Here is a 26,610-nt window from a genome sequence, read left to right on the forward strand (position 1 = left end):
GGAACGTATGCCGTGGCGCGTATCGCGCGCGCGCGCGCGCTTTGGGATTTTACGCGTTGGTTTGTCGGTACCGCGTGCTATTTTCCAAATGCAAATGACTCCGCGAAACGAGGGCCAACTTCGAAACGGTTCGATGCGTATGTCTGCGCTTGTATTACTTGGGCCAGGATGCGCGTCGAGGATATAAGATTATCTCAAGCTTACGGCACGAGCAGCGCATCTGGCTATTTTTGGCAAGTTGGAATTTCCAAATTGCACGTTATAGAGTTTACAACTCGGACCGCGTCGACAGCTTAATTAGCATCTTAAGCGGCCGACGAGTTCGCTCAATTGCAAACGACGCGTCGTAAACTTTGACACCAGACGAGAACTCGATAGTAGGCCAGCGGACCAAGTGCCTACCGGGACGTTGCGCTACGCATCCTCGGCCAGGAAAAACACACCGGTTTGAGAACAGAAGTAGTAACTTAACTTCATACTTCACTTTGTACTGAACTTTATACCACACAGATTTCGTACTAGACGCTTACGTTCAGATCTCACGCTTCGAACACACTAAACGCTTAGGTTCGTACTTTAGAAGTCAGATCGGTCAGAGTACAACACGTCAGGCAAGACAATTGGAGAGACGCTTCGAAGAAACACAAAATCACGATCGTACTAAAACTCTTTGATCTATCCTCCGCCTTAAACCACGTTAATATCGTGCAAGGTTCGCGAGTCTAATCGAAGGATTTCGAAGCAACTGATCGCCGACTGAGGGCCGTAACGAACGATGCGTCACCTTCGGTGGCGAGTGAAAAGGCGACGCGCGACTTACGAAATCAACGGCGCCGATTACTTCTCTCGTTCTCTCTGCTGGAAACGCGCACGACGACGCGGCGTGTTGGTCGTAAGCGATTGGAAATCCGTCGTTAATCGAGGAAACTTCTGGTTTTCCAACGATTTACGACCGCAGAGGAAAAGATTATCTCGATCGGTGCAATGGACTTAGGTCGAAGCATCGCGAAAGCGGGTGCGCGTTACAGGAACGCGAAATTTGAAATCCTCGGCAAGTCGGTGGAAGTCACGTAGCCGCGTTCGTCAGCCTGTAATTATATATCGGTCCCGAGAACAAATACTCGACTGGAATCGGTCGTTGCACGAAGCGGGTTCCTCCTTCACGGAATCAATCGTCCCGAGGGAATTCTCGGCGCGTCCGAATAAAATTTAATTTCCTCGGAAAGATCCCAGCCCGAGTAATAGAAAATCTTCCCGATGCGAGCAAAATAATCGATATACCGGCTTTGCTGGCGCCGTCTTCCCTCGCTCGCGTTGCTGCGTCATCCTCGTCCCGCGAGCCTCCTCCGGCTGGCATTGCCGTGATTTGCCTCCAGACCCCAGCGAATCGTCTTCGTCGTCGTCGGTCTCGTCCGTAGAAAGAAACGCGGGTTTCTCTTTGAGAAGCCATATCGCTATTCCGCCGGTCGACGCAGCGGACGAATCGAAAACGAATCGAAAGCCAACCTTGGCGCTGCTGTAAATTTTATCGGCGCGGCTCCTTCGGGGAATTAGTCGGCGAAATTGATTAGTCGGGGTAAAATACGGAGGCAGGAGGCGGATCGATGGTTCGCCGTGAGCCGGTGAGATCGTTTTAAAACTGGCGTCTCGTTAAAAGGGGGAAAAGCTGGCGCGGATGGAGGAAAAAATCGATGATCCCCTCGGCCGGCGGAACGGAACATATTTCATTCGACGGGACTGCGTCCGAGAGTCGAAAACAAGGGTGGAAGAGCGAATGCGCGAGGGTGGGAAGGGCTGTGGATGTCTTCCGACAGCAACGGTATCTGATACGTGGCGCGTTCGCGGCAGAAAGAAACAAAGAGGGTTACTAATGACCCGGCAAACGAATCGGTGGCTCGAGCGGGAATGCATTCGGAACCGAGAGATTTCCGGGGAAAACGTTGACCTCGACGTCGACTAATTTTTCATCGGGACCTGGTTCTGGCTCTCTCCCTCTCTCTCTCTCTCTCTCTCTCTCTCTCTCTCCTCCGCTGGACGCCCAACGAAAACATCGCACTACCGAGAATCAGGTTTTTCGCTTTTTCACCAGAGAACTATGTGGCTTCAAACTGTGTAAGGTCGTGGAGGATGGATACCGTGGAAAAACACTTCGCTCGATTAAGAATTGTTTATTATCGATGAAATCGCGGAGAGAGGAAAAGCAGTGGCCTCCTTAAAGAGCAACTGTAATTTCCGCGCGTGTTTGTCCAACGTTCTGCCCGATTCTTCCTATAAATGTAACATTTCACCTAGAATCTAACGCGATCTTTTTTCGACAAGATTCAGCCTTCCCTCGGCGATGGACGAATCTGTTCGGTCGGTGTTTCTACCGACGCGATACTCGGCTCTCTAACTCGCATAACACGAACCTTATTCAAACAGCGCTGCTAGCGCTACGCAAACAAATAGCCGAAGTTAATTCGACGAAAACCGAGAAGACTCGTGCGGTCACTCGACCGACTCGTTCTCGTCGCACGGGATCCGTTTCGATCCGGATTATCGTTTCCACTGGGACGAGAATCTCAACGCGACAGAAACCGATACGCGCTCCACCAGTTTCCTCCTCCTTGATTTTTAATCACCGCCTCTTCGACACGCACTTACGTACTTACATAGCTCTCCTAGTGGGAAACGATCGAACCAGTTTCTACCGCGTGAAACCGTAGAAAGGTGCTGTCGAATGATCGCAATTGTTCGACGACGGACGTGTGTCGCGATAAATATCGCATCGGCGGAACGGGCGCTAGCAGAATCCGCGGAGCGTGACGCGACCGCGAACAACGTCGAATACAAATTAGGTGACAGAGCCGACGAGCAACGCTCGATCCGATACAGGGATCGACGATAAAGCCTACGAGGTGGATAAAAACCCGATACACACTCGGATGAACAGCAACGGAATAAACGAGACAAATAAATGCAGCGAACGGGCCGAATAAATATTACAAAATGTTAAATGTCGCGGCGAGATAATCCACCGGCTTGTCCGCAACCGCGGATAAACGCGAGATAAACAACGGGGGTGAGGACGAAGGAAGGGAAACGCGCGTTTTCCGACGTATAATGCCACGCACTCGCGTCTCGGGGTATTCGTTTCAGGAAATAACGCGATACGCGTTTGGCCCGGTCCAACTTAAGAAAGTAGGTCGATCGTTCGTTTATTTGCTTATTCGGTGGACGGATTCGATTAAGAGCGAAAACTGGGCCGTTTGTTCGGCGGAGCGCGAATGTGACGAACGAGCGGACGAACGTGGAACGAGGGTGGCGCGTAACGATCTACGGGTCAAAGATTCGAGTCGATCGGGTATTAAAACAACGCGAAACGGTTTCTTATTATTTATCGGATAAAATACGAGGATCGTGTCATCGTGCGACTTCGTTCGAGGCGACAAGACGATCAACGTGGAAAGAACGAGGGAAGGGACGGGGAATGACGCGCGAGCGATGACGTTCCAGAGCGACGATGAATGACCAGAGGCGGAAATCGCGCGACGAGTGACATTGAAAAGTTTATGACTGCGCGAGGTGTTTTTGCGCGGATCGGATCGCGTGCAGCCATAAAAATCTCTGGTTTCGAAAACAAGTTGCAAAAGGAAGGACGTAAAGGGGAAAGGTTTTTTGTTGGAAAGAACCGAGTGCCAAGAAGGGAAGAAAATTGCCAACGAGATTATCGACGATCCACTGTATTCTCTGTCGTTGGACCAGTCACGTAGAAAAAAGAAAAAAAGGAAAAAATGGCAACCGAAAGAAAAAAAGAAGCAACGTCCGTGACTGAACGGCGATCTCTGTACCGGAGAGTCTGAAACCGCGATTATAAATTATTCCCGGTATTTATTTCCATAACGTGAGAGACGCCTCGAGAAGAGGAATTAATTGCAGCAAGACGAGTGGAACCTTTTGTCGCTCCATCGAGGGTAATAAAGGCTGCATTAGTCGCGGGAGAAAAAGAAACTGCGCCTCTGCATATCGCGACGTCGAAAGAAAAGAGAAAGAATTATTCAAAACGCGCGGATCCGTAGAAAGGAGAGTAAGCCCGCCGATGGAAACGTCAAAGAAGGCGACGTGACTTATCGACGGTCTTTACCACAAAGTGCAATGCCGGTCTCCATCCCCCTCGTCGTTTGATCCTCCACGCGCGATATACATTTGTAGGTTCTGGTTGCACCGGCAACCAGGAAAACGCCTCTCTGACTTAAGAATTCCGCCTTTGCCGTCGCGAAACCTGCGTCTCTCGTTCCACCTTCGTTTCGCCGGTGTTGCGCGTCATTCTAACGAGTCGGATTTTCGTCTACTTTCGCGTACGAAATCCACGGCACGCGCCTATGTCGGCGAAAGGGCCGATAAATCGATACACCTGACCCGGGACGCCGATCGACGTCGGTTAGCCGAGAAATTGCTTCGGCTGTTTTATCGTTTGAAAATCCTTCCCTCCGTTCCTCCTTGCGTCGCTACGGTTTTCACGGGATTCAATTAAATCGGAAGACGAGCGCACTGCTGTCCGCCAACGCTCGTTCTCGATTTATCCGGACGCGATCTCGGAAAGAGTCTCGGTCGGAATCTTTCGCTTCGTTCGAGGCTCGAATAATCCGCTCGACCTCGATCCGAACAGTGCACAGTGCAATTTCATATTCGTCACGCGTACCTAATTTCATTAATACCCTCGGGGATCGATGGCTCCGCTAATGAATTAATATCTTCGCGTGTCGGATGAAAAGCAATGGGTTGATTTTCGCGCGCGTACAGGCCGAGGTCGAAACGAGTCGATCGCGATACTTTCAGCCACGCCAGCTAGCAATAGGATATCGGAACGATCGAAAACACGAAGGCACAGTGAGAAATTTATACGTTTTCGAAGGGCCCTCGAACGATTCGGTCCTTCGGGTATATCGTTCGTGAACGCTTTCTCCCGCGAACGGCTAGAAATGGAGCGGAACGAGCACTGCCAATAAGCCGCTTTCCCATGCGCCCCGCGATTTTATTATCGGCTCCGATTCTCTTCTTCGATCGAGTGCCTCGCGGACCGATCGCAAAACGCGCTACGCGTTTCTATCCCGTTTCTATACCCCGCAAACTTTCGCAAATCGTATCGAGTTCTCCCGCTACGTTCCATTGTTACGATTCTGTCGTTGTCGTAACGTTTGCAGATTTCGCGCTCTACGTCGCTCTACCTTCCCCTCGCCTTGCAAACGATAACAATTGGAACCTTAAAAATCGCATGAAAAAAAATCATCGCCGCTAGATGATAACCCAACGACGCTGTCCTCGCGCGATAGCTGTCCACCGAGGAGGACGTACGACGGGAACTCGTGGAAGAGGACGAAAGCCTGGCCAGGTCCGAGAATGCCAGTTCGTCGACGCGGATACGACTCTAAGCAGATTTCCACGAAACATCCAACAAATAGGGAACCGTTTGCATATGCATGCGAAACGACGCGGTGCAGGAGAGCGCAGCGCGCGTCTACTCCGGCGTGGCTCGCCGCCACCGGCGCGGATGTCGAGATCCGCCGGTTACTCTCTCGCAGCCAGCTACGATGGATGCCTGATGGCTCAACTCGATATACATACATATCGGATAGCCGCGCATTAAGCTTTGAATTACGTGACTCATCATGCAGAGTGGAGCTTAATGCCTGAGCTTGTTAATTACATGCAGGCCCCGAGCTCCCTTTCGTTCCGCCTCGCTCCTACCCGGCCTATCCTCGCCCGCTCGTCCTCATCTACGTTCGCCTCTCTCGTTGTTCTCGCGATCAAAATCCGACGATGCGTGCGGCGACCTGACGGGTGACGTGACGCGCGTTAAGTCGCCGACTCGCGACCGCAAATGCCGCGCGTCGAACGCGAGACCGGTCGCAGCACGGATGAAATTATTTACGATCCGCGACGCGTTTCAGCGCACGGACGTTGCGCGTTCGATCGACGCGTTACGGACACCGGTTGATATCTCGCGAAAGCCAGGATCGGCAAGAGCTCGAGATATCGGCGATATCGGGACGATAACGTTGATATCGCGGTCGAAGGTACGAACGGTGAATAGAATGGTGGCAGAAGAGAACGAGAACCGAAAGTATTAAACGGTGAAAACTCTCTCGTGGAGGATCGCGCAGCCCGATATATCCCGGTCAAAATCGACGCACCACGCTACCCCTCCGTCCCGTCGCTCTTTTCTCCGTGGTGCATTCGACCAATACGTTGGGAAAACTGGGTCGAACGTGATTGGCTTTTTTCCTGATTTTATTGTGCGTATTCGTTGCGTCGCGCCGCCGTGGTTTGATGAAAACTGCTTGATCGGGAGAACGTGAATGGGACTCGTGGGCGAAAATGAGCAGCAACGTCCGCGTGCCAGAGCCTATCGTAGCCTACTCCTGTATCGATTATTCTTTTCCAACGATCTTTTCGTCTCGTTCGTTTCGAACTCGCCAACCTTCTCGAAACATCGCAGAACCGACAGACTACGAACCCGAGAGAGCATCGGGAATTCGCAGACAAGCAGAGAACTGTTCGAATCGAAACGACAGACAGTGGTTCATCGTCGTACGTGGCGCGCGACTTTTTTCTACGGCCGTGACACAGCGACCGCGAGCGCGTATTTCACGATAACGGTGACGATAAATCTTAAAAGTCGAGCATCGCGTGGCTCGATGGCGCAGCCACGGTGCATCGATCGGCCGCACACGGTTCGTGGAATTCTTCGAATGGAATTTCAGGTATGCGATCGAGGATGTAGTCTTTGAAGGTTCGTTCGTTCGAGTTAATGGACCAGGGTAGGAGGATCGCGCGGCGAGTCGTGCCGCGTCGCTTCATTCGCGCTGCAATCTTTCAAGGATACTAGGAAGGGCGAGAGTGGCACGGGCGAGTGGCGCAAAGGCCGTGGAATTCAAGACGCGAAACGGGAAAGTTTTGCGGGACTAAAACGACCCGAGCCAAAGTTCTCGAGAGTCCGCGGCGAGAATCGAACCGCGACGAGTTTCATTTGCGATATGAAACGGTGCGGGTTCTTCTTCTCGGAGTAACGTTTTGGTTTCTTAACGCGATCGAAAAACTTTGTCCGATCCAGCCGAGAGAAAAGGAAAAATACGAATTTCCAAAGGAACGTTCGTTAGCCGTTTGGACGGCGAGTGGCCTGTAACTCCGACACGGTTAATTACCAAAGGAAAATATCACCCGAGTTACAAGCTCCTCTAATCACTATAACGCGGCGCTGGGTAATTTCGAGGGATACGAACAAATTCCTGCACGAGATTCGCTGTAACGAGCGCAAAATAAACGATAAAATATCACGGTGGAACGAAAGTCTCGCCGGTGGCTCATTAACCCTCGTTTGGAGAGCAAGTCCGGATTCCCCGATGGTTGTCTTTCTGCCGTGAAAGAAAACGCACCGTGGAGACGAAACGGTACGCCACGTGTTTCCGGCGCAAAGTGCAAGGACCTCCGCTCCGGTCCCATTAGTCGCCGCGGAGATTGGAATAAATTGATACGATTTACGGCAAGGGTGGCATCTTTCTCACCGCCTACGATCGCAGAAGCAACCGAAGCCAGGGCAAGATTCACGACGGAGGGTGAACGTCAATTTCGAGAGGCTGCGATGGTTCGCGGTTAAGCGATGGGAGCAGATCCTCGGAGCGGTGAGCGAGCGTTTTCCTCTCGTGGAAGCGGCTCCAACTCCGTACCATAGCCGCCAACTTTGTCTTCGTAGCGCTATTAGGCGGTCCGGAAACTCGGATAAATCACGGCCATTTCTATCGCACCTAGACGCAAGGGTATGTCTCATCCATCGCGAATTCCAGCAGGCAAAGGGCAAAGAAGTTACGAATAACGGGAAATCGGAAATTTATCGACCGCTCCGGTTGTCTTCCTCGCGAGACAAAGTCTTTTTTTTTCTTTTATTACTATCTTTTCCAGAAAGAAATTTCTCTCCAAAATTCGACGAAAACGATCCGACGAGATCGTAGGCTTGCGATCGACGGCCCGTCGAGACTAATTTAAACGATATCGCGTTGTCCGTTGACCAGACATCGACGAAGAATAAGTACGATAATTATCCGTGGCGATGAATCATACGAGAAAGCGGGAATAAATCGTCGGTATTTGCATAGTCGTGTTTCGAAGCGCGCTACCTGAACCGACGTATCTGATCTTGAGCGAGTCGGACACGCGTCAGTTTGCGTTGTTGGATTTACGGCAACGCGCGATCGCGTATCGTTCCCGACCCTGTTAATTACGCGTCGATCGTACACCGCGGGAGAAACCGAGCCATCGCACGCCTCGACGAACGCGAAGTCGAACGATTCGGTGACCGAAAGTTACCTTATTCGTCGAAAGGAAGCTAATAAGTATGGACGACCAGCTGTCCTTGTAAATTACCAGACGGTCGTGCCATACGTTGCGACGTCCGTCGATCGTCGGTCGGTAAATCGCGTCGTGGGTCTCGCAGGATCTCACCGATCGCTCGTCTAATTTATCTATTGGGTTGGAAACTAAATGATTGCGGGTTTTGTCATTACCACATGGTGACAAAATCCGCAATCACTCAGTTTCCAAGCCAATATACTTTGAAACTAACGACCGCGTAGACTCCGCGGTCGGCGGATACGTTTACGCCCTGGCGAGGAGTTCGGAGCTCGCGTCCTTGCGCTTCTATAAAACCTCGCGATACCGAAGCCCCGTGTTCGCAGAACGCTGAAACCTGCCTATACAGCGTATACAGTTCTTTTCTGGCGGTAGTTTTTCAAGTTTCTGTTCGCGCGTATCGTTCGGTGGAATAAAGTTTCGCCAACTGTAAAGTGCCGCCGGTAGCGGCGCAATTTATTCGGCCTGCTCGAAACACTCTACTTGTAAACTATTTACGAGCTTTCCGAATTAATCGGTAAAGGAAGCGATCCGGCCATCGGACGATTTCCTCGCGATCGAAATCAATTTATCCCAGCCAGCTTTTTCGATCCGCTCCCCGTCCCATTTGTTTCCGGATATAAAGGAATATAACGGAGTTTGCCGGAACGTCGTTCGTCTCTCATCCTCGTCAAAATCATTCCAAGGTAGCTCCGTGGGAATAGCCGGGGAAACTTATTCCATCTGCTCGAGCGCGGGCTACGTCTCTGCTCGTCCCCTGATCCACCTTCCATTCGACTCGATCGATTCCTTTCCAACTTCTTACGAAATTCGCCTCAAATTTCCAGTTAATTTACGCCGCCTTGTAGAGCGTCGCCGTATATTCTTCGACAAACCGGTGGACAGCCGTTGAATCTCGTAGGACGTAGAAGAAGCGGCAATTTCAAAATCGCAAACGGTGTTCGTAAAAACGCTGGAAGCGTAGGTTTCTCGAAGGTGCACGGACCACGCGCAAAGCCCAAGTTCACCGTAAAGAATTCATCGAGATTCATGGGAGCGTGTCGGTTGCTTTCGCAGCGTGACACGGAGCCAGCATCTGCTCTAGGTAGCGCGTCCATGCGTGGCGATCGATATTCCGTAACGGATTGTTTTCGTACAGAAGCTGACAAGTCGCGTGCAAGATCAAAGCGCCACCGTACGAAGAAGTCTACGGTATCTCGCGGCCCACCACGTACCGCGTAAACCATTACGCTTTGTTAAATCTCTTCCGTGCAATTGCAGGCTCGCTGAGATATCCGACGTCGTTGGTCTTCCGAATGCTCGAAGGAGGAGAGGCGAATGGAACTCGTAACGTTCGACGCACAACTACGCGAAGATTCCGCTCGGCGGACTGGGCGTTCAATTTGGTCGACGTTCGGCAGGAGGATGATTTAATCACGGCGTGTCGGCGAGGCTAATGCGAACGAGGAACCGTGACGAACGAGATCGAAGAGCGCGATATCAAACGATACTCTTTGAAATTTGCTCTCTGAAGTTGCCACGCTCGCTATAGCGAACTCGGAATAAACCGAGGTAAAGCGGAGGAGAGAAAATATCTGGACGAGTAAATGGAGTACAGAAAGGATGCAAAGGGGAAAGGAATAGCGTCGATTAACTGGGAAACAGAGGAGGAACGACGTTTTCAAGCGGACGAAAGAAAGATCGGGCGACGACGCTGGGTTTAAGCGACCATCGCTGCTGTTCTCGGTCTGTTTCCCTCTGTTTCTACCGTGTTCCGGGTAACGCGCGTCGGATGCCGGAAATAGCGGAGGATGAGAGGTTTGGTAGGTGGTGGATGTCGGGGTTGCCAGGCCGGAGGACGAAGTCGAGCGAACGGGTGCAGCACCCGAGGTCGGAGGTGGCTTAATTGGCCGGTAATTGCCACTGTCTGCGCCACGGCGACAATAGGACGCGAAGATTGGAACTTTACCAAATGACACAGACGCGGCCGGAATACGTTAACAATAATTCCGTAATAGGTGGATCTGGCGTGCTAGCGCCAGCCGCGTGTTTCGTTGCGAATGATTTTTCCTTCTCCTTCGACTGGCAGACCATTCGCGCGCTTAAACCAGCCGGAGATGAGGTTGCCGACCCTGGCACCGTTACGCTCCGGCCGCACAAAGAAATTTGCGCTCATCCGCGTGGAAAATGAATCGAACGCTGTATGGACGATAGTTTCGAGGGTTCGAAATAGTTGAGTAATTGCACCTGAGCGTACGAGTTCGTACGTGGTAGTTACGCGAATGGAACGAAGTTCGACACTCGTCAGGTACAAGCTTAATATTCTCTTTGCTCTTCCGGGTCGATGCACGATGGGCGAGTTCGAGAGCTTCGCTCGCCGGTGAAATTTATGGCGATGAAAAATCGCGTCGCTTAATTGCGTCACGCGTCGATGTAACTCGTAAATCCTGGCGATTCGCGGCCCTCGCGCACCCAGCATCGGCAAAATCTGGGTCACGGGAAGCGAGTCTACGCGACACGGCGTGGCGACCGATCGCACGGGCCAAAATTTTCCAGCGACTTTGCGTCCAAACGCCGTAAATCTCCCGAAAAGGGGCCTCGTGTCGTTAAATCGCCGCAAAAATCGACGGCGATTCCATGGTCGCCTCGCTTGTTTCCATTCGAATGGCGTTGTCGCGTCGGTTGCGCGTGAACCTGTTCCGGAAGACTCATTGCCGTCGATCCAGCTCGATGTTTTACCTGTCCATGCAGCTTCACACCTCGCTCGCTTCTTTTGTTTTCGTCATACACGGCCAGTTCGACATTTCCGATGAAAGCGAGCGGTTTCCGGTAAACCACGCGGTCAAATTCGACGCGGACGCGTTCAAAGCTAACGTTATAAACCGCGGCTGACGTTACGATCCGTGAGATCGCGGATGCGATAACGCGGCAGAGTATCGCAAAGAGACGCTTGTCCATGCGGATCGAGTGCTTCTGGAAATGGCTCGCGTCTGCCGGAAACTCTGGTTTCGTTTCGCGATCGCTTAATCGTCCATCCGTGCGTTTCTCCAGAGAATTTCCGCTTTCAGCGTTGCACCGGAGAAAAAAGAACCGGCGAAAATATCCGGACCATCGAATGTCGTAATCGCGGCTTATATATGTACATATATATATATATATCTTTTGCGAAGCCGAAGGGTGCGGCGAAATTGATGCGAAAAGGGTAACACGATGGGTGGTGAGTTTCTCGTGTGGCAACAGGGCAAAGCAATTTTGCGGGTCTGGTTTAAACACGCGGAAATATTCGACGTTAGGGTAATCGTTTTACGGGAAGCGATCGGTTCTCCGAACCTACAAGGAGCATGATATCGTAACGAGAGCATCGACGGTATCGCGAATTCGATGCTCGAGAGATCGACGTAATCGCGAAACATCGTGCGTACAAACGCTTCTAGCGCGTAAGATGGAACGATAACAATCGCCGTATCTATGGAACGATAAGAGTAGCTGGAGATAGGAAAATGACAAGAAGAAATTCCCGCTACGAGCTTTAAAGGATATCCGACGATATTAAGAGAGAGAATCAGTTAGGAATTTGATCGAATCTATCGATCGAGCGAACGAAACGCTCGACTTTCCGAATCGCGATATTCGTTAAACGATACGGTTTACATTCTCCCGTTGCAAGATAAACGTACGTACCGATTGATCTTGCTTACGAACAGGATTCTCCGGCATTTGGAATACCAAGTTCGACGAAGTAAAAAGAGATATTACCCGACTACCGTAGGACACGATATCGGGCCGTGTATTTCATATTCCGCCGCCACGAACACGGAATATCTAACGACATCCGTCGGCTGCCGCGGTGAAAACGAAAGGGAACTGTTGCCGCGCGGGATGACGCTACACTGTGCAAACAACTCGTGATTTCCTTAGCGTATCTCCCGGAGCATACACCGACGAATAATTTCTTCGTTTAGATTTCTCGTCCCTACGAAAGCGGAAGTTGCTTAGAGCCACGTTTGCGAAATCGCATTAGCCGAGAAATTTGTTCTTCCTTCTAATTCGCAATCTACGAACGTAAATCTATTTCGTGGTATCGTTAATTCGCACGCATAAATCGCGCAATGTTACGGACAGACGGATCGAAATTTCTTCAGAAACGAGTGGAAGCTTCAACCGATCGGAAGGAGGAGTGCGCCGCGTAAGATCGAACGAGGTAGTCGGAATATTACGTCGATAAAACGTTCGGTCGATTAGGCCACGTTGAATTCGCAATAACGACGAGTACGATAGCCTTTATCGTTTCCCATGCTATCGAAAAATCGAGCAACGCGCGTCTCCAGACCTGCCGTGCATCTCGCGTTAATTTCGCGATACCGAAATATCGTCGCATCTGCTAAAACGTAAACAAAGTATCGGTGGGACGCGCCTATATGGACGAATTTTCGCGGAAATCTCCGTAGTTCCACCGACGACTCGCTCGTGAAAAAAAAAGACTGGCACGCGGTGACGTTTTGTCGATACGCCGCCGGAGGTGGAGGATAATGGAAGCGAGGTGAAAATGTCGCGAGAATCAGACTGTAGGCTTCCCACGGATCCAACGTGGCTGGCTGTGTGTGTATGTGTGTGTGTCTATCTGACCGTGTGTGTATCGTGGCGCCTGGACCGACCGGAAGCGCAGAGGAAGAGCCGCGTCCCCTTCGAGCCGTTCGCTCCACGCGATCATCCCCCGGTACCCGCGCTCGATTGATTTCAGCATGTAGGTCGTACGTGGTACTCCATCTGCCGCGGTCATTACCACGTCGCATGGCTCTAACTCTTCCTTTCGCGCTCGAAATTGGCTTCTTCGATCTCGCGATACTCGTCGATTTGGGAATTAGCCATCGTCGAAGCGATCGTAACACGAATGTGAAAATATGAGGAGGAGGTCTGATCGAGCCGAGTAGAATCTGAGACGAGCGAGAAATTGCAATAATATTGTAATTTCAAATCGCGGAAGAGGCAAAGTGTGACGTGCGATTGCGTCGATCGTGGCGCGGAAGCGATTAGTCGGCGTGTGAAGGAACGGACGGTTAATAAGCAACGAGGATTAGTCGGCTTTGTTCCTCGTCGATAATCTCTGCTTCGTGTTGATACGTTTCCGTTGTGGTGACAGGGGCGGTTGTCTTTTTCTTTCTCTTCTTTTTTTCGTTTTTCCCTTCTTGCTGGCTCGTCCTTTTCCACTCGCTGAATTACGCGATCGTCAACGAGTAAGCAGGATTAGAGAGCGCGAGCAACGGAAAAGTAGAAAATGGAGAAACGGAGGCAGGAAGAAGGAGGTAGGCGGAGGCGGGCATGGGTCGAAGCTAATGAAATAAGCCGTAGCCGATCGGTACAGTCGTGTCTCGAGCCTTAAAGCAATTAGCTGCCGCGTCGAACGGTACAAGCACAGACAGAAAGGAGAACTAGCAGATAGAAGACGGTGAGATTCGACGAGAAGAAAAATTCGACTAGAGACATTCCTCGGATTTATTAGCGCCATAAGGGACGCTTGTTGAACGGAGGCGGAGATACTTGGTGAAATTTCTGCTGCTTCTTTTCTTCTTTCGCGTACCTTCTCCGCGCGATGTTACTTGTCAGACAATGGCGCGATCGAAACGACCACGGTAAGAAAGGAAGCACAAAGCGATTCTAAGACGACGATAACGAAATCAACTTTTCCCTATCGCAACAGCTTGCCTGAGAAGCCATTAACCTTTGAACCTGCGAAAATATATTATCCGAAACGTCGATAATTTCGAAAGTCGTGCGGTGAAACGCTGCCTTTTCGCTGGAGTCGCGTGTTCTGCCAATACGCTTGCATTTCTTTCGCGCACGGAACCTCGAACGAACGAACGAGAAGCGAGGTGAAGCGCGAGGTACGAGCGGAAGCGCAATAACGAAGCAACCTGTTTCCGATCGTGGCGGCTGCAACTTGCAGCCCGAAGCAATTAGCCTGTGCCGCCGTGGCAAAAGCGGACAAGGGAAAAAAGCAAGCGGAGAAGGAAGTCGTTGCCGAGAAAAACGTCGATCGCCGATCGAAAGGCAGGATTGACGCGACAATAAAAATCACATATATCGAGGCAACGAAATGCAACGAAATTTCCAGTTCGTAGACGATATTTCTTTTCAAAGATTTCGAAGAACGTCAATCGCAAACGTTCGTGTATCCAATCGTAATCAATATAAAAGTTGTTTTATCGTCGATCTGTTCTATTCTTTTCGCTAGTGGACAAACTAGATCGCGAGTCGGTTTGCCTCTCGCCTGCTGTATTTATAATCGGTTATTTCACAGGGAAACGAAAACCAATATCGCGGACACGCCTGGCGGACTAACGATGCTCGAGGCGTGTACCCGCGCTATATGAGTTTCATGCTTAAGGGAAACTTTTAATTCTTCGCGAAGTCTGAGAATTCCTCTGGCTTTCTTGGAAAACAGCCGGCGGCGAGCGAGGGATTAGGAACTGCCGGTCAGTGGAATAAGGGCGTTCTGGTCAGACCGTGGCAAACGTGTGGCGTCGCGGCCTACATCCTTTCTCGATTCCCCTTCGGCTTACGATCATCGTCGTTGTCGTTGTCGTCGTAGTCAACCTTTACGTATACTTTTTCGATTCACGGCTAGCAAAATTTGTCCTCCTCTCGAATTGCACGCGTGTCGAACGTAATACAGCTCGCTGAGCCGATAAAAATAATTAGATTGTGCGCGTGGAGGGTTAAATTAATTTTATCGCTTTAATGAGCTCGCTTTTCCAGGCTCGAACCACTCGCAGCTGTTCTCGGGGTGGCGGTGGCGGTGTCGGCGCTACCGGGGCAACGGCTCGACTTTTTTCCAATTAATAACGGGCAGGAAACGTCGGCCAAGTAACTAGTTTTCCGCTTCGCTCGTAATACGCTCGCGAAAGATTCGGCTTCATTCACACCGAACCGCTCCGCGTGTTCCTACCAAAAGCAACGACCAAGAAATCTGCTAAAAAACACGACTGTCTTCTTTTTTTGCCCATTTAACAATTCGAACGAATCGTTATCGTCCCGTCGTTCTTCCATATTCTCTGCAAGTTCTCTCGCTCGGATTTTTCCGAGACTTGGCGGAATTTTAATATTCCTTCGTTTCACCGAAAATGCATTATACCAGCATTTTCCCTTTCTTTCTCCTCTCCCTCACTCCCTTTCTCTCTCTCTCTCTCTCTCTCTCTCTCTCTCTCTCTCGGCGGAAGTTGATTCAGTTTCAGAGCAAATATCACTTAACGAACAAAAATATACGTTGAAGATTTTTATAATCATTAGATGGTATCCATTTCCTCGGTCGTTTCCCAGACCACGGCTATCATATTTAGAACAACTCTGATGTTTCTCGTGAAAGCTCCGAGATTCGCTTCTCCGTGTTGTTTTAACATTTCTGAATGTCTTTGTTGGAAGTTGGAACATCGATTCGTGTTTGTCGTTGGAAAATTCCCCATTTATCAGTTAATCAAAACACATGGTATACGGAGGACGCGGATGTGCGTCCATAAAAATAGTAAAGAAATATTTGGAAAAAAAATACGTCGAAGCCCATGACTCTGTTAATTAACATCCGAAACGTGCGGCGATGTACATAAATCTGTCGGATGTTGGCTCGCGACAGTAGCAGTAGCTGGTAACTGTTTCGAGCAACGAAAGAGTCGGTGAAAATTCCCACCGACGACACCATGGAAACGCGTCTATTTGACAGAGAGAAAAAATCTACCGTGGCCAGTTAAATGACGCGCACGCGCGCGGTTCGTTATGCGCCACATCCTAAGCATATTACCGGCTTTTCCGGTAATTAAGTTAGTCGTCGTTGGGTCGGGGCATTAATTTCCGCGCAAGTTAATGCCGTTGCCGCGGCTTTACCTGGTCACCGTACAAGCATCGAGCACCGGAGAAGTGTCTCGCGAGGCGAAAACTACGACAGACTCCATCCTCGCCGTGTGTTCCGCGTTTCAACCATCCGGCGTTTGTTTACGCTTCGGAAACCACGAGAACAGAACTTCGAATTTTGTTCACAGGTAGAACCAACGACCGTAAAATAATTACCGCTTAATTAATCGAAAATCGCGCCCTTTGATCGCCAACCTCTCTCGAAAACAATTTGTTATCCGCTCTCGGAACTCTAATCCTTGCGTATTCGAATGCAACGTTTAACACCGCTGTACGCGAATATTTCCAAGGATTTTACTTCTCTGCACTTACCGTGTTGAAAGTGCGCGGGAATTCCAGTCTCGGATATCAAAGACTATGCTGCACCGAAAACGACGTCGCGTCTTTAAAGAAGCGCAGAGTGAAAGACCGGAAGAATTGGCAGATCCAGTAGCAACGGCTAGGAACTGAATCGTAAATTTAAGTTTCATTTAATCCGACGCGAATAAGTTAAATTCGCGACTCCGACAAGCTTCTCTCGTCGTGTCAGTCGTTCGTTCAAGCACGAGAGCCACGCGTAAACTTGAACGACGCCTAGCCGATTTCACGACCTCGCGTATACCGCGGAGGCTACTACTGTCAACGTGCACGAACCGCGATACAAAGTTAAACAGCCGTCGTTTGCACGATCGATCACCCTGTCGATCTTCTCGGACAGCTCAACGAAACGGTTTTCCACTGTCAGTAGCGCTAGAACAGGCTTGGTCAGACAGCTGCGCGGTACACGCGCGCCGTTTACCGTATCAGCGGTCTCTGATCGGCTCCGAGCGGACACTGATGTACCGTAATCGGACAGCGGAGAAGGATGTATTCGAATCAGTTGGCACTGCCCGCACCGCATCAAACTGTTGCGCCGACCGATCGCCATTCCACGTAGGAGCTAACTGTTTAGCACGAGAGCGTAACCACGTCGAAGACCGTGCTATCTGTTAGTCACGACAGCCAGTAACTTAAGTTCCATTGACGGAATCCTACGACGACGACGACGACGACGACGAAGGTTCCAAGACGGACGAACTATCGGATTTCGACGCAACGGATGGCAACCTGATACGCCATAAGATTTCTTTCGCGGATATAGAAAATAATTGCGGGTAAATAATACGATCGATGGAAGCAACGTCGACGAAAAGAATTAAGCGACTAAACGAAAGGTAGGATAAAACTGGAGGGAGAAAGAGCGGCTCCGACGATTTACCAGCACCGAGTGTTTAACGAACCGCGTGATTTCATCGGCCACCTACGCAAACGATCGTTTCGCCGTTTAAAAACTCGCGTCTCCTCGACGTCTTTAACGAGCGTCCGAGCGGAAAAGCGCTATTATAACGTCGTGTATCGACAGGGTATGGCGGGTCGGTGAATACAGCGACGAAAATAATCTCCGGTGAGAAAACTCGAGACGAGGGACTTTCTTGCGTGACGCGTTTGCGGTTGCAAAGTTGCCAACAGGAAATAGAGCTCGACGAACGCGGAAAATTATTTCGCGTGCTGCGAGTGCCAGGGTTGTGTGTACGGAACAAGGGGCGGAAAAGAAAGAGTCGACGTACACGGTCGGAATTTCATTGGGAACACATACCGTTACACGCTATGGCCACACGACCGCGAAAACAGTTCCACCTTTATCCGCCCCCTTCCAACCCTTCTTCCAACCTGCCTTTCGACTTCCTCTTTCTTTCTCTCTCTCTCTCTCTCTCTCTCTAGTCCTCTCGGTTTGCCAACTTCGTCCGACCCGTTGCCCGTCCAAATAACGTTCTCGCGAGAGCGACGCGCGTCGTCGGCAGACTTTTCCACGCGGCACTTACGATCGCCGGCTGCAAACAACGACCGGCACCGTTAATGGATGTGCCCGATAATTGAAACGTTTCATCGATCCACCGTTCGCTTTTTTCGCCACCTTTTTGAGGCGAACGCCGCAGGGATAGCGTGGTTAACGGCAGAGCGCACCGCAAGCAGCAACTTGGAAAGTAACGGCAACGGAAGCTCGACGAAAATCTATCGAACCTTCGGCAACGTTCCCCAGCGCCAGGGATTACGTTCATTTCCTTTGAAAGCAGCCTACGATTCTCAACGGTTCGACGTTAGGATCAGTTTCTACGATCGTACGTGCATTCTACACGGCTGGTAATATCGCAACGAACGAACGACAAATTTCTTTTACGTGCAGAGTGCATTGCGAATGGTCGATTAATTTCCATTCGCTAATGAAACGGAGCATTTTCAATTAGCCCGGGCCTGCCCTCTTCGATTCCTTCTCGGTCTGTTCGTCCATTTTTCTTCTCAATATACGATATCTATATCCCTGTAAGAGGATCGTACCCAGCCTTGCCGACTAATTTCTTATAAATGGTTTCCACTCGGCCGGGTTCCTGGCAATTAAGACGTCCTTTGTCTTAAGAGAACCCACCCCGGTCTATCCGGCAAGACGAGCAGAAGGGAAGAAGAGTCCGGCGTAGCGTACTAGACGGTCCAAAAATCCGGTTACCAGCTGCGAACGCGAAACCAGCGCCGGTCAGCTCTAAAAATATTCTCGGTAAATAGGGGTGCACGACCCAGACCCTTTCAACGACTTAATTGCAATTTCCATTGTTTGACGAGGCCGCCACCACTCTAGCGGCCATTGTGCTCACGAACCTCGAGGAAACTCGAGCGCAACGATAAATAAAAAATCAAACGGCGGAATCGTTCGTTTAATCGTCGAAGCGGACGATCGCGTCGATGTTAAAGTTCTTATTCCGTTAACGCGCGATCGTTTTCAGAAACTTGGTAGTTTCTCGCGTGGCTCGCTACGAGTATAAAAATTCTTTTCTCTTATTCACTTTCGCCTCGCCGTAGGGAAACGAGATCCATTGAAACATTTAAGCACAGCGGATTATACTCGAGGGTGTACCGCAGGCTGATACTTCAAAGTGCGTATCCTGCATAATTCACTTCTGCTCGGGCTTGAATTACGCGCACACGCGCACACGTCGCCACATTCTTACAGAACAATGAGCCAGACCACCCCACGAATAGACTGCATTACGCAATCCAGGGAAACATTTGGTGGACCTCGATCTGCCACTGACGGTGCATTCTGGATAGCCAACGTTGTGGTTCAAAACCTTGCTGTTCCAATCGATCGCCGGAGAATCGTTCGGCTCGTAACGCTCAACAACAGGCAAAATTCACGATTCGCTTTCTCCACTTGATCTGCTGTGTCAAATGTTTCGTAGAATCTCTAGAGCCTCGCGATTACAGCAGAGTCGAAGACTTCGAGTTACACGGAGTAGATGATCCAGGTTGTGAATTTACGAGAGGATGAATCGGCGTGTTGCGAACCCATCGAGCGACTCGCTGTCGAAAGTATCTGAGACGCGCTAGGAACAGCTGAAGTCGTGCAGGAATTCTTCAATTACTCACCGCGCAATTATTCCGGCAACGGGTACGCGAGAAACAACGGACCGCGACGTAAGTTTAATTCCGCGGACTGGCGTGCTAGGTAAATTGGATTTTTTCCACGCTGTCCCTTTAATAAGCGTTGTTCGGGATACGGTGCGCGAAGCAACACGCGTCGATGTAAAAACGAAAAGAATCGTAGGACCGAGAGGAAAAGGAATTCGCGCGGCTTAAAAATTTCGATGATCACGAGAACGAGCCACGAGCATTGCACGCGCTGAATAACAATCGCAGCGGTAGCATCCGTTTCATTTAATTTGCCGCTGCAAAGTGCTTCGGAATTTACTCAATTTCCGGCACGAAGGAGTCGCGTAACGATCGAACTCTCTCCTAGGGACAGCAAACCGGGCGCGTCCGCACGAATTTCCTCTTTCGAATTAAAATTTAGAGCGCGAACCGCGCAACCAACTCCTCCGCCTTTCCGCTACCGACCTGCACCGCGTCACACTGCGACGCGAGACGATGCGGCGAAACGAATCGTAGCGAAACTTGCCGTCAACTTTTCAAATTTTACTCGATGCGCCGAGACCCCGTCCTCCGACTATTACTCCCGAGATTACTCTGTTAATACTCTATTGGCGACAGCGATCTACATACACCGCTGCAAAAGACTGTGGTTGAAAAGATCGCCGAAAGAAGTGGTTCGCGCTCCAAGTACCGAGTATTCCGCGTGGTACCGGCAAAGGGCGACCGAGGAATGTAGGAGTAATTAACGCCGAAAGAACAATCGCCGGTGTGCGAAAGCACGACGCTAAATGGCGTCTTCTAACAAAGCGCGGTCGTGTTTATATATATATATATATATATATATACATATACATATACAATATAATTGGAGTTCTCTGAAATCGCCCGAGGTGACTGGATCCTGACTTGGTCAAAGGTAGCAAGGCCGCCTTCAGGTCCGTACTTGGCCACGTTCCCACAAGCCCTGCCACAACCCTATGAATTAGAAACGCGCGCTCGTGCGAAAAGGGTTTTCCTTGAATTTTAATGGAGAACACCGCGGCCAGCGTTGTATGGCTACGAGCCATACAACCGGCCGATGTATTCGCGCGAAGAATAAAGTTTCTACACGGCTGGACCAGCTAGTAGTAAAAAACTTTTCGAATCGTCGTCCACCATCTACCAACGGATCTTGTCCTCTTCCGACGTTTTCACCCTATTTCTCCTTTCCATCGTCAACTTCTTCTTCTTCTTACACTTCCTGCTCTTCTTCTCCTCCTTCTACCATTGCCGCTGCTTCTGCGCTCCAATTTTCCACGGTTCTTTGCGAATTCACGCGATCCTACCTAGCAGAAGGATACGCGAGAGGCCGACGAGAGTTATGCGGCTTTCGGCTGTGGCAACCGGAAACTTGTCCGCTGCAGAGCGACATTCCCAGCCTGCTTTGCCATCGCGCTTCACCCTCGCCTCTTCCACCCTCTGCTCGCCGCTCTTTCCCTCGCTTGGCCAATTTTTGGTACGTTCAGCAGTTTCCAGTCACCGGGATGCTCGCAGCGACAGGTCAGAAGTTGCTAGGTATTTCTCGACTATCTGCTCGTGAACCGATGTACGATGCGCCGAGACGTTAAATTTTCAATGCAGCTGCTACCATTTCGTTACGTTAGGTCGCTCCTTCTAAAGTCGAAGAAGTCTGCTGTTTGTCAATACCGAAAGGAGGTCCAGCTCTCTCGAGACGATTACTACCTCGCAATGAGAAAGAAAACCCGTTGCCATGATTCGCTAAACCATTCGGGCAATTGGAACGCGCGATCCCGCGGGGGATACGTGAGCACGGAGGTCGAGCAAGTAGCGGACCGTGTCGTGTCGGAAGGTCAGTGAATTCGGCCCGTAATCGGCCAGAGTATCCCCGTAATCAATTGAAAGCCGGCAAGCTACCGTGGAGGTATTGACCTGACGATACGGTCGTCCGAACTCGCGATAAACTTTTCCGGAGCGTGGCACGTACGATGGAAAATTCGCAAGCTTCCGGTTTCTCGTTTTTACAACGTCGTGCCGGGGATACTCGCGATCTCAATTTCCACGGATTTTCATGGATTTCCAACGTGGATATACCTGTCAGTATTTTGGGAACGAGTCGCGAGTGCAATAAATCGTTGACCGAAACGGAGACAATTCGACGAACAAACGACGTCCGATATAACGGCATAAGATTACAGACAATGTCGCGTTCAACGATTTTTGCCGGCTGACGAGATAGTTATTTATCATTTAGGTATTCGATTTGTAGAGAAGTGTAACGCGTGTTCTGAATCGCTAAATATTCCATCCCCGATGAACGATGCGTAGTCAAATTTATTTTATTTACTTGCCTCTACGGAGATAAATATTATTCTTCGATACGAAAGATTGATTAAGAAGACAGGAAACAGAGCAATAGATACATATATGCGTACAAAAGAAAAATGACAAAAAAGACACGTATATTAGATTGTCCGGAAAGTGTCTTTCTCTCGCGAACGCGTTTTTTACAACGGTGCACCTTCGTACAAACGCGAAACCAAGTCTGTGAAATGTCGCGGTGTTTATCTCAACAGAACAAACTGGATCGTACGTAATAATATAAAACAAAAAACATTGTGCGTCTATTATTGCCTCGTAAAACGAAAGAAACTCTTATATATATGTGTGGAGTAACGAGACAAGAACAAAGTAATATCACAGGACAAAATGTAAGATATCGTCGTAAGAGGTGCTCGAGGGAACGTCTTAAGGATGCCATAGATTGACCAAAGATATCGATACTCGGATGATAAAACTTCTCGCGACTGATCATTCGATTAATGCGAGTAAAGTATCCGTACAATGAGCGATGTTGCTCAGTGTGCACGTGACTTCTTAAGCTCCTTGACGATACGTTGAGGAAGAACGGATGGACGTTATCCGGACGTATATCTTTAGCTGTTTTGCTGACGAACATCATATCAGATATTATCCTTCTCCCGCTTCGTCTGGATGATTTTAATTATTACGAATACCGTCGCAATCGTGAGGATCGAACGACGTCGTATCCGTGCGGCTACGTTTGGCCGCGAGTGTTAAAAATTTGCAGCTCGCAATATACTGCCATATAGCACGAAACTGGTGCTTCTCGCGTTTCGAATAGACTCGAGCGGTGTCTGTATCTCGCGATAAATGCGGTAATACCGAGTTGAATTCTCGTCGCTGTGCCCATCAGTCGTCGAAACCGATTTCCTAGAGCGTAATAAACAAACGTGACAGATATTCCTGTCTCGCTCGTGTTGGCTAAAGAACAGAGACGCTCGGAATCGCCTAGAAACAAGCGACCCTGGCCTGACAACATCCCAAAGACCCGTGACGGGTTAACGAATCGCTGTACGTGAAAAAATTTGGCCGCTAAAGAGCGATCGATCGAACGGTGGCGGTGGTCCGATGGTAGATGGTTTCAGCGGCAAGTTGATTCTACGAGCTCGTACGACAAGAATACGAGCCTATCGGTACTCCCTGCCAGTAATAATTGGAATGTCTGTGTCAATAAAGGGACCGCACATTATAGCGCGACTGGATTCGAGTCGGGAGCGATGGTGCACGGACGTAGGTCGAAAACGCACTGCCTCCGGTGTTTCACCAGGAACACAGTGGAACGAGGGAACAACAGCGGTGATTATTGGCCCGGTCGGAATATAATTTCGCCGATCGGTACATGCGACGAACAATCGGTCCGCGAAACAAGGTTTCAGGCGGCGCGGCGCGGTGATTCGTCGTGATGCAATTAACTCGATTACCGGCAACGATGCAAACCCCGGGGAGGATGCGTGCCGAGGTGGGAAACTCTAGCAAGGAATTAGATTATAAATTTAACGGAGACGATACACGAGCCGAGCGAGCAACGTCTTGGAGCCACCTGAGCCCTCATGCATACATTCCCGAGAATGGGAAGCCTGCCGACCGCGCGAGATACCTTCCACCCGGGATTCTGGATTATTTTTACGAGCTCTTCCGCCTTAATTTCCACTTTTTCCCGCCGTTGAAATAACGCCGGCGATCGATCGGTCGACGGGACGAGCTAGTCCAGCCTTCTAAGTTGCAATTCTTTTATTTAGTTTGCAGGATCGACCGGTCTGCTTGGGTAAACGTTCTATCCGGCTTTAAAAGACACGTTTTCGGCATTGGCCACGGGCTTGTCGGGAAACCACGGCAATTACGATTTCCTCGGATTCTCGGCAGCTGGCAAGAAATCGCAAAGTTCTCGACCGTGTGTACGCGCAATCGGGTCCAGAAGAAATTCAACCATTCGGTGCAGCTGCAGCTCTTAACGCCAGGAGAGGACGCGGCTGCCAAAATACGGCGTGGTTCGTTAACGAACGAATCTCGGGGAATGGGATGGAAAAACCTATACGATGGAGAAACACCTTGCTGTAGAATAAACGTCACGAGTGCGAATATTTTACTAAACGTACGTATGACGGGCAGAAAATGTAGACGAAGAATGTAATTTAGCAGCAACGAACGTACGAAATGCAGATAGGCGAACGTAAAGTCGCGATGCGGGGTTGCAGCTGCGGGACTGGCAACTAGACGTTAAATATTTATTGGTAATTAACGACGGATTGACCCGTATGGATGACCGGTGTCGATTAATCGCAGTTATGTGTGCATTTCCAGCGCGCGATATTTGTTACGCAACGGTGTTTTCAGTCGGCGCCGATACAGCCAAAGGATCGTGCCTTTTCGGATAAAAATGACCGGGGATGATCATCGTCGACTCGTCCCACGTCCTTCTTTTCCTCCCCTTAACCAGATTTCTGCCTGTTAATCTCGACGAGAGATCGCGCTCCAGTCTGTAACTCGTTGCGTAATATTTATTTTCCGAACGTTCGAGAGGAACACAATTACCTGTTACGTTGGCGAGATTATGGCCGGCATTTGTGCGCAATTAACGAGCACGGCCCATCTGATCGATAGTCGTCGTTCTCCGCGTTCGTTCTGTCGGGCTGATAACCACGTTCGCCTCTCTGTGCTCGAATCGTTCGCGAAATCGCGTAATCCGGACGAAACAAATGGTCGCACCGGACATCCGTCCCGGTCACGTCGTAACTCATCTTTTCCTTTCCCGTAGCCGAGCAACGTTTTCGCTTTTCTCTTCGACGTGGACGGAAACAACGAGGAGCACGTGCGCACGCCGAAACCAACGAGCCATTCTCGCGAATTCGTAAAACCGCTCCTTTCGCAGCTCCTTTCGCGGAGAAATAAAAGTTAATTACCATAATTAGCGAGCTCTTTGTGCGAGCACGCCGGTGAAACGGACCGTGTGCACCGGATATTGAATCGCAAATTTACAGTTATTAAAGCGGGGCGTAACGCGGTCGCGTCCCTTGGCAAAACCGTCCGCTGCATTTCACGGCTTATTATTCCAGTCAGGACGCGCAATATTTATCCGTAATTAGCCGGACCGCGTCGATTCGTAGTTTCGTAACCGGCGATATCGGCTAATCGGTCCGTGATAGCCCTGCTGCTCGCCTATTCCGTTCGTTCGCTCTGCCTATCGCCGATGATATATCGTACTTTATCGTCGCGTTACGATCGAAACTGCTCGTTTTACTTTTAATTTACGGTTCCACGTGACTCCCTCTATCCTCTCTGGCGGTGTTGCTCGATTCCGCGATCGCCGGAATCTGGCGGACAACTTTTCTTCCGTCTCTCGCAGCGTCGTCGCGTGTCGTCGTGCCGCTTTCGAACGACTCGCCCTGCTCAGCTGTCCGTACGGAGAATACGGCTCTCTCTCTCTCTCTCTCTCTCTTTCTCTCTCTCTCTCTCTCTCTCTCTCTCGCGCGCGCGTTCAAAGCAGTCGATAACAATCAGCGTCGAAGGTGGTCGTAAAGTGGGGAATTAACCCGCTTCCACGGCAAGTCGGAAAAGTCACGAACCGAACGGTACCGAATGGAATCGAAGTGCCGGGGAAAAACATAATTGGTATGATGATAGCGAGGTCGGTGTTGGCGGGGTAATTCGAGCGACACGCGATGGCGCGATCAATCACGAGGATAATGGGAACAACGGCGTGACTAGGAGAGGGAAAATCGGTTGTAAAACGTGGAGAGTTTCGAGTCTGCCGGTCGCGTAGACAAGAGTGGCCGGTAATTGCGTCGAGATTTAGCGAATTTCATGCCTCGGCAGCGTAACTCGCGACGCATCGTGGTTAATTAATTAAGACGCATTCAGGAATATCCGACGAGCAGATGGGGGAACGGAGATAGAAATCGACGCGGCTCGATCGGGTTGCCTGCGAGCTTAGTTCTCGTCCTAGTCGTCGTCGTTTCGATCCTGACGGTCGGTGCAGCGCAGTTACGTTAACCGATAGCTCGGCTCTATACGTATATATATATATATATATACGCTTGTATACGATGGAAGCAACTCAATCCGCGAGTGTTTATCGTCGAGGTTCCCGTTTCCCGTGCGCCTGTCGGATTATCTTACGATTAGTTTGCCGTTACGAAGCTGAAGTTCAAACCAGACTAAATCAATTTCGTTCTCTCCGGTGAATACGTTCGTCACTTCGGCTACCGTACGGAACGCGCACGTGCCTGATTCGCAATAATGGAACAGATAATTTGATTCCCCGTATTTTCGCGCGCTTCGGACTGCAATCGCGCGAACGTTTATACTCCTGCAACCGGTTCACGCAGCTTACGAATCGTTGCTATCGTTTGAAATCGAGCTACCGCGTTCTCGTTAGGTGCGGATTTCTCGCCATAAATAATTCCTCTTAACGTATTCGCGAATGGTAATCGTACGGAAATCCTAACGTGCAAAGCCGCGAGTTTCCACGATTAACGCGAAACGTTTCAAGAGTTACGTACTTGCGAACTTTTACGACCGGTTCGCTCGCAGCCGTCGCGGTGC

General features: G+C 50.2%; 2 protein-coding genes across 5 annotated transcripts in view; one reads left to right on the forward strand and one right to left on the reverse strand.

Annotated features, from left to right (window-relative positions):
- Positions 1-26,610, reverse strand: part of LOC126869414 (hemicentin-1-like) — a 173,782-nt gene that overhangs the window by 48,576 nt on the left and 98,596 nt on the right. The window contains exon 1 of one of the 4 annotated variants that reach the window (XM_050625909.1): positions 1,282-1,432. The exons of the other annotated variants lie outside the window; for them this stretch is intronic. Coding sequence (XP_050481866.1) covers positions 1,282-1,357 — 76 coding nt within the window. The 5' untranslated portion in view covers positions 1,358-1,432. Of the gene's footprint in view, positions 1-1,281; positions 1,433-26,610 lie in introns of those variants that run through there. 4 annotated transcript variants of the gene reach the window in all.
- LOC126869420 (regulator of chromosome condensation) overlaps positions 24,068-26,610 on the forward strand; it is a 33,538-nt gene continuing 30,995 nt past the window's right edge. The window contains exon 1 of the mRNA XM_050625925.1: positions 24,068-24,160. Coding sequence (XP_050481882.1) covers positions 24,083-24,160 — 78 coding nt within the window. The 5' untranslated portion in view covers positions 24,068-24,082. The remainder of the gene's footprint in view (positions 24,161-26,610) is intronic.

This window comes from Bombus huntii, chromosome 9 (genome assembly GCF_024542735.1).
Source record: "Bombus huntii isolate Logan2020A chromosome 9, iyBomHunt1.1, whole genome shotgun sequence".
In the NCBI taxonomy this organism is placed as follows: domain Eukaryota; kingdom Metazoa; phylum Arthropoda; class Insecta; order Hymenoptera; family Apidae; genus Bombus; species Bombus huntii.